The sequence below is a fragment of the Siphateles boraxobius genome, unplaced genomic scaffold (assembly GCF_051911475.1).
Source record: "Siphateles boraxobius isolate OS27281-9 unplaced genomic scaffold, OSU_SipBor_1 65, whole genome shotgun sequence".
Lineage (NCBI taxonomy): Eukaryota > Metazoa > Chordata > Actinopteri > Cypriniformes > Leuciscidae > Siphateles > Siphateles boraxobius.
The window spans coordinates 14,338,303-14,351,589 of NW_027509192.1; the positions used below are offsets into that span (position 1 = coordinate 14,338,303).

Consider the following 13,287-nt stretch of genomic DNA (forward strand, 5'->3'; position numbering starts at 1 on the left):
GATTCTGTCTGTCTATCTAATTATGAAAATATTCAAGAGTCATAATACAGACTTCATAAAGAACCTGTTCTTTATTTTCACACTTTAAAAATGCATTTCTTTCTGAATGATACGAAAAAGTTATGCAAGGACAGCTCACAAGTAGAATGTTTTTTTTTTTATACATGGATGCTGTAGCCAAAACTATTTTATAGCACTGTAATTAGAAATTGTACAAAGCTAGCAAACTATATTTTAAAGCAGGCATCTCTGGATATTAATTTTTACTCTGTTCCCTTTAAAGGTTTGTTCTATTTCATTCCCAAATGCATGATGGTCCGGTATGGTCCTGGGCCTCCCCAAATTCCCCTTAAAGAAGAAAAACAAAAAAAGGAAGAGGAAAAAATGTCAGGCTTGTAATCAAAGGCGTAAGTTGAGATCAGTACTAGATCAGCAGTACTCACTTGAGAAGTCCATGCCAATACAAGTGAGGCATGACATCAGCTTTCATGTGGTACATGACCCTGCTCTCTTTACTTTGGTCCACAGGGAACGTCTCCAGCGGCTGCCCGTCGTAATCAAATTCTGCCAAGATGACTGTGTTGTAGCTTGTAACCAGAGGGCACGAGGTGTAGCCATCATACTGCAACATGCACAAAACAATTAGCATTTAGTATGCAAAAAGTAATATTTAGCTATTTAGAATGATGAATTTAATTATTTATTAGTATATCCTTAATCCAATTAATGAATGAATATACGCATTATTTATGTACATATGTACTTGCTACTTGTATATATAGTTATATAAGAAAAAATGATATTTTTGGAAAAGCATACCACCATACTACTTGTACTATTTCTGTATAGGCATGCATAATGTGAATAGTATGCATATTTACAGAATACAACTACATTACTACCACATTTGCCAAACTGTTCTGTATACAACACACTCGCTGCGTCTGAAATACGTGTTTACTTGGTGACCGTTAAAAAAGTACGCTCTAAGGATAGTATGAATGAAACGTACTACATCCGCTACTACATGTGATCTACCAGCGGCAGTTGTGTCGCTTCAGTTTCATTCACAAATTCTCTCCCGTGGCCTCATTGGATAGTAAAGTGTCCGTCGTATGCAAACTTCAGAATCTTGCAGGAAGTGGTTGGTCATCTGGATACTTTTCGCCTACTGTTTTTCAAATACTATGTATTCAGACACTACTCTATTGGTGTACTGTTTTCGCATACTACATAGTAGAAAAGTATTCGATTTCAGACACAGCGACTGAGTACCTGTATGAAATGATTCTATCCCAAAATTCAATGCACTGGACTTAATCGTGACAAAAGTGTGACAATTGAACCAGAAGTAATATTAGCCACAAATTATTTTAGGATATTTATTTTAGGATAGTAGATGGCAGATAAGTTAAAGAGTAATAGATTGGTGCTGGGATGACGTATAGCCTACTTTTGTAGCCCAAAACCCAGAAACGAGTTAGTATTTTAGCACTTCTGGTTCCATCGTCCTAAAGTCAATGGTTTTTTTTTTAATGGACTTTTGGTTAATGCTTGAAATAAGGTCTGTGGTGAACACAAGCTCAAGATATTTTCACGTTTTATTCAGCGATATATAATACACCAGTAATACCCTCTTGGGTTATTTAAAGCTTTTACTTGTCTTGTAAAAGGCGGATGCTTAATGGGACTACAGAGCTTGTTGGGGACATTTAAAAACATCAGTCGAACAGGTGAACTCATCTAGTCACTAGTCCGCTTTCACAGCCTTGTTGTGTTTATAATCGCGCTCTTGCAAACTATTAGCAAGTTTTTGCAGTTAGCAAAGTCATTGAACTCCAAGCTTGTGTCTGTGGCTGGAGCAAGGCGACAACGGTCAGGGGGTTGAAGATTCATCAAGGGAAAATGAAATGCTTGAGGGAGAAGGGACAAGGGCCTCGCATTGATCAGTACTTCTTACGAAGTCAGTCAAGTCAGTCGAATGAAATCAAGCGACAGGAAGCAAACCCACAGTTGACAGGATATCAGTACCCCTGTCATAGAGGAGATGAGGGTTTGCACAGTTAGTGATGAATACATTGATACTTGTGAACCCGGTCAGACTAACCAGCATAAGAGAGAAAAGAACCTCAACGGGCATAGGCCTGGAGTTAGATGGCCAAGAGCTTGTGAGAAAACTGCATGGGACACGGTAAACACAGATCTATGCTTTGCATTGGAAAGATTAACTGGTACAGTTGAAAAGAAGCTGGATAAATTTGGGGACATCATTTACGCATATGGAAGTGAGAGGTTTGGTGTGGAAAAAAAGAAGGAAAAAGTACAAACTACTCCTGCTGTATCTAGACGGCAGCAGATTATTGAAGGGTTAGTTAGAGATAGGAGACAGCTGAGGAAGCAATGGAAAAAAGCAGAACAAAGTCAGAAGGAGGGTCTCAAGCTCTTACAAAGGGCCATAAATAGATAAGCTTGCAACATTACGCAGAGCTGAGCACCTACGGAAACGCTACAAAAAGAAGGAGCGTGCGAGGGCAAATTTCTATAAAATATTTTCTATAAAATTTCTATAAATATTTTCTAAAAAATTCAAATTCGTAAAGAAGTTATTCACCAGTGAGAAGAATGGCACTTTATAAGCATCTAGGGTTGAGCTAGAGAGATATTTGGAGGAAACGCATACAGATGCAAAAAGGCATGAGCCTATGTCAATTCCATCAGATATCCCACCTATCAATCCACCAGAATACCAAATGGAGGTCTGTGCACCTAAGTGGAAAGAGATAGAGCAGGTTGTGAGAAAAGCAAGGGCTTCATCATCTCCCGGGCCTAATGGAGTTCCGTACAGAGTGTACAAGAGTGCTTCAGGAGTTCTACGAATTCTGTGGAAATTGATAAAAGTGGCATGGGAAAAGCAGGTTGTACCTAGAGCATGGCGCCGAGCAGGTGGAGTCTTTATGCCTAAAGAAAAAGATGCTACAAGCATCAGTCAGTTTCGTCCTTTTTCACTATTAAATGTCAAAGGTAAGATTTTCTTCAGCATTATTGCTCAGAGATTGTCAACCTACCTATTAAAGAATGGCTTCATTGACACTTCAGTTCAAAAAGCGGGCATTCCAGGGTTCTCAGGATGCTTAGAACACATCAATGTTATCTGGCAACGAATTCAATCAGCTAAAAAGGAGAGGAAGGAGCTCCATGTGACATTCCTGGATTTGGCTAATAAATATGGTTCAGTGCCACATGAGCTTCTTTGGGCAGCATTTGATTTTTTTAGAATACCAATGTCAATAACAAATTTAGTGAAAGCCTATTTTGGAGATTTGCAATTTAGTTTCTCAACTCCAAAATTCAGCACCGCATGGCAATGCTTAGAGGTTGGAATAATGGCAGGATGCACAATTTCTCCACTGGCTTTTACCATGGCAATGGAAGTAATCATTAGGGCATCAAGATGGGTAGTAGGAGGAGAGCGCTTGGCTTCTGGGATGCGACTACCACCAATCAGAGCATACATGGATGACATGACAACCATGACTACAACGGTAGCCTGCACTAATCAGTTATTGGGGAAGTTAACAGATAATATCGAATGGGCACGAATGCAATTTAAGCCCTCTAAATCAAGGAGCATCTCGATAGTTAAAGGTAAGGTAGTAGATAAAACATTCTTCATTAATGGTGAGGCAATACCAACAGTTTCTGAGAAGCCAGTGAAGAGTCTTGGGATATGGTACGATGGGGATCTAAAGGACACAGTTTGAGTGGGAGAAGTTAGACGACAAGCAGTGGAAGGGTTGAAGAGTATAAACAGCTGTGCTTTACCAGACAAACTAAAACTCTGGTGCTTTCAGTTTGGTCTGCTGCCAAGGTTGCTGTGGCCACTGACTGTGTACGAGGTGGATAAGCTGGAAGCGTTAATAAGTTCATACATCAGGAAATGGTTGGGAGTTCCACGCTGCCTCAGCAGAGTGGGACTTTATAGTAAAGGAGTATTCCAGCTGCCAGTCTCTGCTTTAACCGAGTTTAAGTGTGCCTAGGTCAGACTGGAAATGACTTTAGCAGAGTCAAGCGACAATTGTGTAAGGGAGGCAGCACCTGTAAAAACTGGTAGAAAGTGGTCAGCAAAGAAATCTGTAGTAGAGGCAAAGGCTGACCTTCAAATTGGGGATATCGTGGGACAGGTACAGCATGGAAGAGGGGGTTTGGGGCTCAGTTTAGCTCCTCCTAAATGGCACAAGGCAGGCCCAGCTCAAAGGAGGAAGCTGGTAGTCAACGAGGAGCGAAAGCAGGAGGAGAGGATGAGATGTATAAAGGCCATTTCCCAGGCCAAGCAGGGAGAGTGGATGAGATGGGAGAGTGTGGAACAACGCAAAATGGGCTGGCAAGACCTTTGGTCAATGGAAGAGAGTAGGATCAGTTTCCTTATTAGGTCAACATATGATGTTCTCCCATCACCGCAGAACCTAAACCTCTGGGTAGGAGAGGATCCCTCTTGTCCTTTGTGTTCATCACCTGCCACATTAAGGCACATTTTGACAGGATGTAAGGTGGCTCTTAGCCAAGGTCGGTTTACTTGGCGCCATGTTGCGATGTTTGGCTTTAGCATTGGAAGGCAAGTGTAGTATGACCAATAAGTTGCCGCCTGTTCTAGCAAAACATTACACGCAGAAGACAATATTCCTCCGCCCAGGCGAGCAACCACCAAGAAAAGGTGCTAACACCAATTCTCGCCCAGGACAACTGGAAGCTGCTAGGGACTGGAAGATGCTGGCTGATCTTGATCAACGGCTTATTTTTCCATCTGAGATTGCCACCACTAACCTACGACCAGATATTGTTCTGTGGTCTGGATCAGCACGCATTGTTCAACTGATAGAGTTAACAGTGCCATGGGAGGATGCGGTAGATGAGGCATATGAGAGGAAGAAACTGCGGTATGCTCATCTGGCCACTGAAGCAGAACAGCGAGGATGGAGAGTCCAGGTTTATCCAGTGGAAGTGGGTTGTTGAGGTTTTGAGGCACACTCTACAACCCGGTTCCTCAGAGACGTCGGATTCAGTGGCCAATAGTTGCGTCGCACAGTAAAGAACTTATCTGAAGCAGCAGAAAGGAGCAGCAACTGGCTGTGGTTGAGACGAAAAGATTCTAGCTGGCTGTGTACAGGCCGCCATGCTACGGTTTCGTAGAATTCTTGAAAACTTGAAGAGTGTGTTGGTTTATTTGTATAGGTTGTATAGTATTTACAGTCATTACGTTCCTGTGTATATTGCGTGAATGACGGGTGGTTGGGCAGATATTGTGTTTTGCGGTAGGTGGTATGCCATACGGAACCGTTGCCACTGAAACTGCATATTAACGCACCAGTGGGGCTCGACAGCCTTAGTCAAACGGGTTGGCGCGTATGGTTGGGTTACGGAGAGATTGTGGTTAGGTCTCAGCAGCAGGAGGGATGTAGAGGTCAGTAAGCTGGGCTGAGTTGAGTGGAGGACGGAAGGGGGTGACTCTGGGACGCCAGAGTCACTGTGGAGCCCTCTTGAGGTGTCGTGGGCTATTCGACGAAACACTGAGGACGGAAGGTGCCTACTTGAAGACCCTAGAGATGTCCCCTACTCAGCTCAATCCAGACGGTTGTCATGGGGGGACCGCACTGTGGTTGCAGCCGTTGTGTGTGCTGACGCGTATTAACACTAGACAGAAGGAGATTTACATCACCATATGGAAAGAAGCGTAAATGGATGGAGAAGCATAGGTTACTGTAAAGCTATGTCTTCGTTGGTGCTTATCTTGGCGAAAGCCGAGTACAAATCAGCATGAAGTTTTAACATCTACTCTCGTGTAATGGAAATCATTTTATAACTCAAGTTTTTAAACAAGTTTTTAAACAAAGACTGAAAGAGTTGTCAAGCTTAGTTGAAGTCATGCGACAAAAATACATCATCATCGCACCACTTTATATTAGGATTGGATCCATGTCAGACTCAAAGCCAGTATGCAGTATGATTATGTTATTGTTTATTTAACACTGCACCCCCTGGTGGTGTTCATTTGGATAACACAGGAAATAGAGATACAGGAGCAAAAGTTTTTGGCCCAAAGCACATTAATGTTTATCCTCAAACATACTTACTGCCTTATCCGGCGTCTGTTTCTTCAGAACTCTGCTGACGGTTCGGTCGAGTACAGCCGACTGTGCAGCTGCAGAAGATTATAGTCACATGATTCTCCTGGTCTTCTCATTTCAGTGAAACAACTCTCATTACATAAATCGTCACTAAACGAATGGGAAATCATTTCACAAGAAACTACTAATTGTGGAAAATTAGGTTCTGTCTGATGAGTACTGATAATTAAGAAAAGGTTTAATGAGCAAGGACTTATCTCCTACTTTTCCCAGAGAGCACCACAATAATTACATAATATCAAAAAACATTTATAATCAGAAAATGTGTTTTTAAAAAAAGATTTTTTTTCTGTGTTTTACCAACTGCTGCTGCCGTTTTGGACGTGGGTAGATTGGTGCAGTCTCCGATACCAAATACATTGGCATACGTCTTATGCTGAAGGTTGTACTTATTTACATCCAGCCAGCCGCCCGCATCTTCCAATGAGGAGCCTTTCAGCACTGCAGGTGGTCCCATCGGAGGGGTAACGTGGATCATCTCGTACTATGACCAAAATAAAGGGTTCGTGACATACTCAATCTACAGCAAACAGAACTGAATGGGTTTTTTGTGTGTGACAAATGTAACAATTGCTACCTTGAAAACCTCTGTCTCCCCAGGTCTGTCCAGATTCTCAAAAACAGCTTCCTGTTGGTCTGCCCTGACCTCGATGAGGTTCTGCCTCAGGTTTACATTAAGGTCCCGTTTCTTCACAATCTCCCACAAGGCATCTGCATATTTCTTGACCGCAAACAGCACTGGTAAGGAGGTGTTGTAAATAATGTTGGCTTTGGACCTTTTTCCTGTCTAAAAAAACATTTTTTTTAAAAAAAACGTTATCAATTCTTTGATTATTATTGATCATTTGGTGTCTTCAATGTATTGTGGCATGGTACAGTGATAGTTTTAAGTGTTAATATTATGGTACTAAATGATGGTACTATGGTACTTAAATTTACCATTGTGTTTACATGGCTCTCCAAGCTACTTCGAATCATAAAATAACATGGCATTGCAATGAAACATGTACAAAATACATGGTGTTGCTATGAATATGCCCAGAAGCATGGTATTATCCTTAGTTGTGTCCACAAATCATGGTATTACCATGCTACATGTCCAAAATACATAGTTTTACTCTATGATATACGCCCAAAAAACATGTTATTATCCTTATTTATGTCCATAGAATATGGTTTTGCCATAATATAAGTAAAAAATACATGTTATTCCCATGATATGTGGCCCAAATCATGGTATTACCCTTGTTCATGTCCACAAAACGGTACTGTCATGATACATGTACCAAAATACATGAATCATGATGTTTCCATGGTATGTCCCCAAAAACATGGTATTACCATATGTCCAAAAATATAGCATGATATTTCTGTAGGTGTATTAATAAAAGGTGATGATTAATGTACAATGGGATTTACAACACAATGCGTAGATCAAGGATTAAACCTTTCTCAAGAAGGCATCCGAGAGATACATGATTTTCTGAGGAGCTCCTCCACATTTGACGGGAGTGTTTGGGTAGGTGAACAAAGCATTTCCCTCCTTAAAGTTTCTCAAGGCATTCCACGTCTTTTCCACTGTTTTCACAGAGTAGTTTGAACCAATTTTGGGATGTTCAAACGCTTCTGGCAGGCCCTTGATCTGTAATAAGCAGAAGGAATTTAATTGGATTGATACTTTGAGAAGAAAACTCTATCTAACGTACCAATTTAAATTGTTAACCCAGGATAATTTTTAACCAGTTTACAAATCCAGAGTTATCTTATTCCATGGTTCACACTGTTCTTTGCGTATACAGAGTCATGTCAGGTATGAAAAAAAAAAAAAAAACAGAACAAAGGTTGATATTGTACTTAAACTTTGATATCAAGACTGACAGACAAATGTAATTAACATGACATTAAGATCCTCTGGAGTGATGTGGCAATAACACCACACCCACACTGTTAATAATAAAAGATCCAAGAATGTTTCCTCTCATTTAAAATAAGCACTACATCCAGTAAAGGTTTCACATCATGCATATGAAAATCATAAATGAGCAATTCAGTCATTATGAATGACATTCATAACATACCTTTTCATAGTGCAGGTCAAGCCCAAGAGCTACAATCAGATAATCATAGGAAATCTGAGAGAAGAAAAACAGTTACATTTAATTAGTAAAAAATACTAACGCTAGGTTTAGTTTGATTTAAGTAAGCATTCTGAATTATCTTGCAATTTCTCAATGGTAATATGACATTCCTTTTGGTTTTGCAACATGTTCTACTCTGAATATTTTATAATGACACACCTTCAGGGTTCAATAAAATATGCACTGTTATCTTATGCAAGATCACAATGATGACACAAAAATCCCCAGCATTTCCCTTGTCAAAAAGACCCTTTTCTATACTAATCATAAGCAGAAAAGCACTGCTCTTTCACAACATTTACACACAATACTCTGAGACACATTTATAGTGTAACTATAAACTTAAATAGCGTTCCATACCTTTTTCCCAGAGTCTGTGTGGACAGTGTTGTTCTCAGGGTCAAATTCTGCCACTTTGGACTTGACCCACGTCACCCCTGATGGTATCACACTCGCTGTTGATCGCGCAGAGGAAGCGACCGTTTTAGCCCCTGCGCCAGCTAACGTCCATAAAGGCTGATAGTAATGCGTCTGGAATCAAAAATGCATTGAATGTCATGCTGGGTTTTGAAGAATTGAATAAAAGTCTCTTTTGCTCACTAAGGCTGCATATATTTGATCAAACACAGTAAAAACAGTAATATTGTGAAAAATATTACTTTTTAAAATAACTGTTTTACATTTGAATATATTTTAAAATGTAATTCATTCCTGTGATGGCAAAGCTGAATTTACAGCATCATTCCTCCAGTCTTCAGTGTCACATGATCCTTCAGAAATCATTGTAATATGCACATTTGTTTTATTATTATCAATGTTGATAACAGTTATATTTTTGTGGAAACTGTGATACTTTTTTTCAGGATTCTTTGATGAATAGAAAGTTTAAAAAAACAGCATTTATTTGAACTTGAAATCTATATTGTAACATAAATGTTATTACTGTCACTTTTGACCAATTTACAGTAATGCTTCCTTGCTGATTTATTTAAATACAAAAACAGTCTTACAGACTCCAAAGCTTTTGATTTGTACATGTCCAAACAATGGACTTACACTAAACAGGAACTTGTGAAACCTGAATGCCAGTATGTGACGTACGTGACGCCTCAAGAACAACCAGGCACACGGCGGTCTCTTAAAGGAGCAGTTACACTAAAAATGCTCTGCTGCATTATACCTCACTAGGCTCCACAATGGCCACGTTCTCCGCGCCAACCTTTCTTTTCAGGCGTGCGGCCATGGTTATGCCACCGCTCCCTCCACCGAGCACGAGAACTTTGTAGTGGTCTTTAGCGGCCAGCCCAGAGCTGCTGTGAATCTGTGAGTTCATGACAGAGGAAACTCTGCAGTACTGCCTGGACAACAACAGCAGCTGTGGGTGAAGAACGCCTGCCATGCTGACCACTGAGGGAAGACAACCAGCGGGACATGTGCAAACAAGTTACAGACAAAAATAACCTTTTATTAACTTAGGAGGATGTGGTAACCACAGTTAGGCAACTAATCTGGTTAATCACAGTTGTTGATTTTTCTCTTAGACCACTTTCAATCACAAAACACTGATGAACAAACTACAGAGTGAAATAAATCTATTAAATAAAAATATATTAATCAGGATGAACACAAAACAATTTTTTTTAATTTCTATTAATCAACAATTTTTTTGGTATATATTATTGTTTTATTTTGATCTCATTTTGATTAAGTTTTGATCCAATATCTTGTTCACATAAAATATTAGTTCCTTTAAAGAGGTTGTGCTGACAGGTTCTCAAAAGTTGAGTTTTTTTTTTTTTTTGGTGATGTTCCCAAAAAGCATCTAGGACTATAGTGTAATCTAGTATTCTTGTAATAACGTAAAATTGCAAACCTACTGTAATCTTTAAAAATGAAAATAATTCAAATAGTATGCTACATTTAGAGATCTTGCATGCATCTACTCGCCTTTTTATTTTCAAAGCTGAGCGTATAAAGAGAGTCCTCACGTCTGTTTGGTACATAGTCAAAAACATATTCACTATCCTTACAACCCAACACATCTTACAGTTAAACTAAAGCTGAGTCATGATACCTGGCGTTTTATATGGATGTGGCTCAAATGCCATTGAGCTGCCTACCTAGACAGCATTTATTATGTCTCGAAACCAGCTGAACAGCCTTCCTAGGCGTTTTGGACATCATTGTTTATAATCATTTAGCAGCCCATCTGAACAGGCTTTTTGTCTATACTGTCTAGCGTTTGCACATTCCATTATCACTGAAAATACAGACCCTTTTTGTTTTAAAATCCCATCAATAACATTTAAGCATGGAAATATAGGATATCTATGCTGACTACATAAGTTAGATGTCTGCAAATATTATTTTTACGCTTCAAATCAGCTGTTTAGCCTACATGCGTAGACAAATTGCTAAAAGCTGTTTGTGTACAGGATCACAATAAACACCATATTCCTACACGGTGTTGAAGTAAATCATTATTTTTGACACATATCAAACAGTAAACTCGGGTGAAATAAGGTCTTACCAGAGTCAAAGCGTTGTCTATGAGCTATAGCTCTTGCAACTGTCAAATGATACAGTATCACTGCGGTTTGTTTTCCTGGTTCAGTTCAGTTTGACGAATCGACTTTATTATTTGACAGTCAGTAACGTTGCGCGATGATGTAATCTGTGCATGTCATAAATCTTTATTCAAGCTAATTCTTATTTTATAGCGCTCGATCTATGTCCGTGTGTACTGTAGTAGCCTACTGTATGTAGGCTATGAACTTTCCACGCACGAGCAAACGAAAGTTGGGTATTCCTGCACAACCGGAGGCTGCAGTTCTAGGACCGCAGTTCCAGGACACCTAGTTTTTTTTTTCCTGACAGCAGCACCTACCGAACTTGAGCCAATAGGCCTATTATGAAGGTGCAGACTCGGAGCCTGCATCTACAGTCCCCCACCGAGAGTCCCGCATTCTCAGACCCCTCGTTTTTCGAACACAGTGCCTCCTGCTGTTCGAAAGGTCGTATAACACCCGAACACAGAGTACAGCGCACGCTTATCTAAATGCAATTAAAAACAATAAGATGCAATATTACGGTCTCCAAATAAATGATCCAATAAATATTTGCGTTCCCTGCTTAATGCATGTGCCAAAAAAAAAAACTCATTGCGATGGAAGGGATACAATTACAGATTGAACTATCTTCTGAAAAATAGTATGTGATATTATATTGCTACAATGTTTTTTTATATATTTTTTGTATTCAAATTCCAATTTTTTTTTTAACATTACCATGCTAACATTACAAAATCTGTTTTTTGATATTTTGAATGCGAAGCAAAACAAAGCAGAATAGGCAAAACACCAATAACTAACAATTCTGTACTTTATTTAATGATCACCTAAACATCATCTTGCTGTAAAGAAAAAAGGAAGAAAAAACTGTGTTCGTGACTACTTTTCGTCTTCAATTGTTTTAAAAAACTAATTTATAAGTCGCTTTGCATAATTATAAAATGATATGTTGCTGGGTTCGGCAGGGGCGACTACATCGATGTATGGTGTACCCCTGGAATAGCCTACAACAGTATAGGCCCGATAGCACATGTCTTATGATGTTTCAAAAAAAAAGAAGAAAAAAAAGAAAAAAGATGTTTGCAAATGTTACCTTCATGTTGCACTGCTCTGTTGAAGTGTCCCTTGAGATGTTTTTGAACTTTGGACAACTTTGTGGGTTTGAAATATATGGGGGCACAAAATGGGCAGTGAAAATCACTGCAGCATTTATGACATATCTACAAAAAGTCCAAGGTTAAAGGCTAACGTTAGCTATCAAAATATTTTCGGGTGGAAGAGGGCGAAAAAACATACATTAACGGCTCAAATCTTGTTACAAACTATCTTTACAAATATTAAATGGACTATGCATATGTTGTATCGATGAGCTAAATTAGTTTTATTAAAAAATAAATCAAACGAGTAGGCTACTACGATTCGCTAAATAAAATTGAAGATAGCCTACTCACGTTTTGGCTTAAGTTCTTCACATGTTCTTAACATGTTTTTCCGATACAATTTGATAGGAGGCGCTGTCTCGAAAAACGAGGGGTCTGAGAATGCGCGACTCTGGGTGCAGGGGGACTGTAGATGCAGGTCTCCGAGTCTGCAGCTTCATACTACTCGCTTGAGCACCAAAAACACCTATGGCAAGCCGTTTTAACATTTAATCGTTTAAAACCACTAGTCTTTATTTTCATGATACTAGTTCTTATTTTTTAGATACTAGTATCTATTCCATTAAGTACTAGTACATATTCATTAGCTATTAGTGCTTATTCTTTAGGTACTAGTGCATTTTCTTTAGATACTAGTGCTTATTCTTTAAAGCTAGGGTATACGATTTCAAAGATTGTTCATTATTAATATCCTCGTTTAGATGCTGGTTATGGTTATATAGTACAATCCTAACAATATGAATAGAAAAAAGAATGAAAAAAATCCATTCACTCTATTGGCTGTACTGCCGCAGAGAAGTTGACCAATGTAAGCTGTCCGGCCGGACAGCTTACATTGGTCAACTGCTCTCATCCAATTACCAGCTCCACTTGAAACTCCGCCTGGCGCTCGCGTCTCCACCCCACCACACCCGCCCCCCTCCTGCGACATGAAATTGCGCGTGTAAGCAGTTGACAGTCTATGGTAGCTAGCTAAGTAGCATATCAGCAATGGATAAATAAAAAAAAGACAGCAGCAAGCGTCCCCTGCTTGCCTCTACAGTAAAGTTAAGACGAAAGAGAAAGTCATTAGAGGAACGAGTAGAGATTAAAAAAAAAATGTGAAGAACGCCGAACTTTGAGTAGGATAAATATAGGGTCCACCATTGACCGTTGGAGGAAGCTTCAGGGAGATCTGGGACTGAAGACCGAACCTGACACGGCTGACTTTTTGTTGTGCAGGTAAACATTTATTTAT

General features: G+C 39.5%; 1 protein-coding gene across 2 annotated transcripts; it reads right to left on the reverse strand.

The window, feature by feature from the left end:
- Window positions 1–52: 52 nt before the first annotated feature.
- Window positions 53–13,232, reverse strand: LOC143721050 (sulfide:quinone oxidoreductase, mitochondrial-like). 2 transcript variants are annotated; one of them, XM_077211151.1, is made up of 10 exons: window positions 10,851–13,232; window positions 9,501–9,727; window positions 8,681–8,851; window positions 8,261–8,314; window positions 7,630–7,824; window positions 6,760–6,969; window positions 6,483–6,666; window positions 6,129–6,196; window positions 444–622; window positions 53–348 (listed from the first exon to the last, which is right to left on the reverse strand). In XM_077211151.1, the coding sequence occupies exons 2-10, from the start codon at window positions 9,717–9,719 to the stop codon at window positions 291–293; spliced, it is 1,338 nt and encodes a 445-aa protein (XP_077067266.1). In that variant the 5' UTR covers window positions 9,720–9,727; window positions 10,851–13,232; the 3' UTR covers window positions 53–290. The 2 variants fall into 2 exon arrangements, with proteins under 2 accessions (XP_077067266.1, XP_077067267.1); XM_077211152.1 differs by lacking the exon at window positions 10,851–13,232 and adding an exon at window positions 10,268–10,381.
- Between the last annotated feature and the right edge of the window lie 55 nt (window positions 13,233–13,287).

Bases quoted from the DNA above. Each gene is read 5' to 3' on its own strand.
- LOC143721050 (XM_077211151.1), bottom strand. From the start codon at position 9,719: ATGGCAGGCGTTCTTCACCCACAGCTGCTGTTGTTGTCCAGGCAGTAC. The intron at 7,825-8,260 runs GTATGTTATGAA...TGCTTATTACAG, and splicing joins TTGACCTGCACTATGAAAAG to ATCAAGGGCCTGCCAGAAGC. The intron at 6,667-6,759 runs GTAGCAATTGTT...TTTTGGTCATAG, and splicing joins GGGAGACAGAGGTTTTCAAG to TACGAGATGATCCACGTTAC.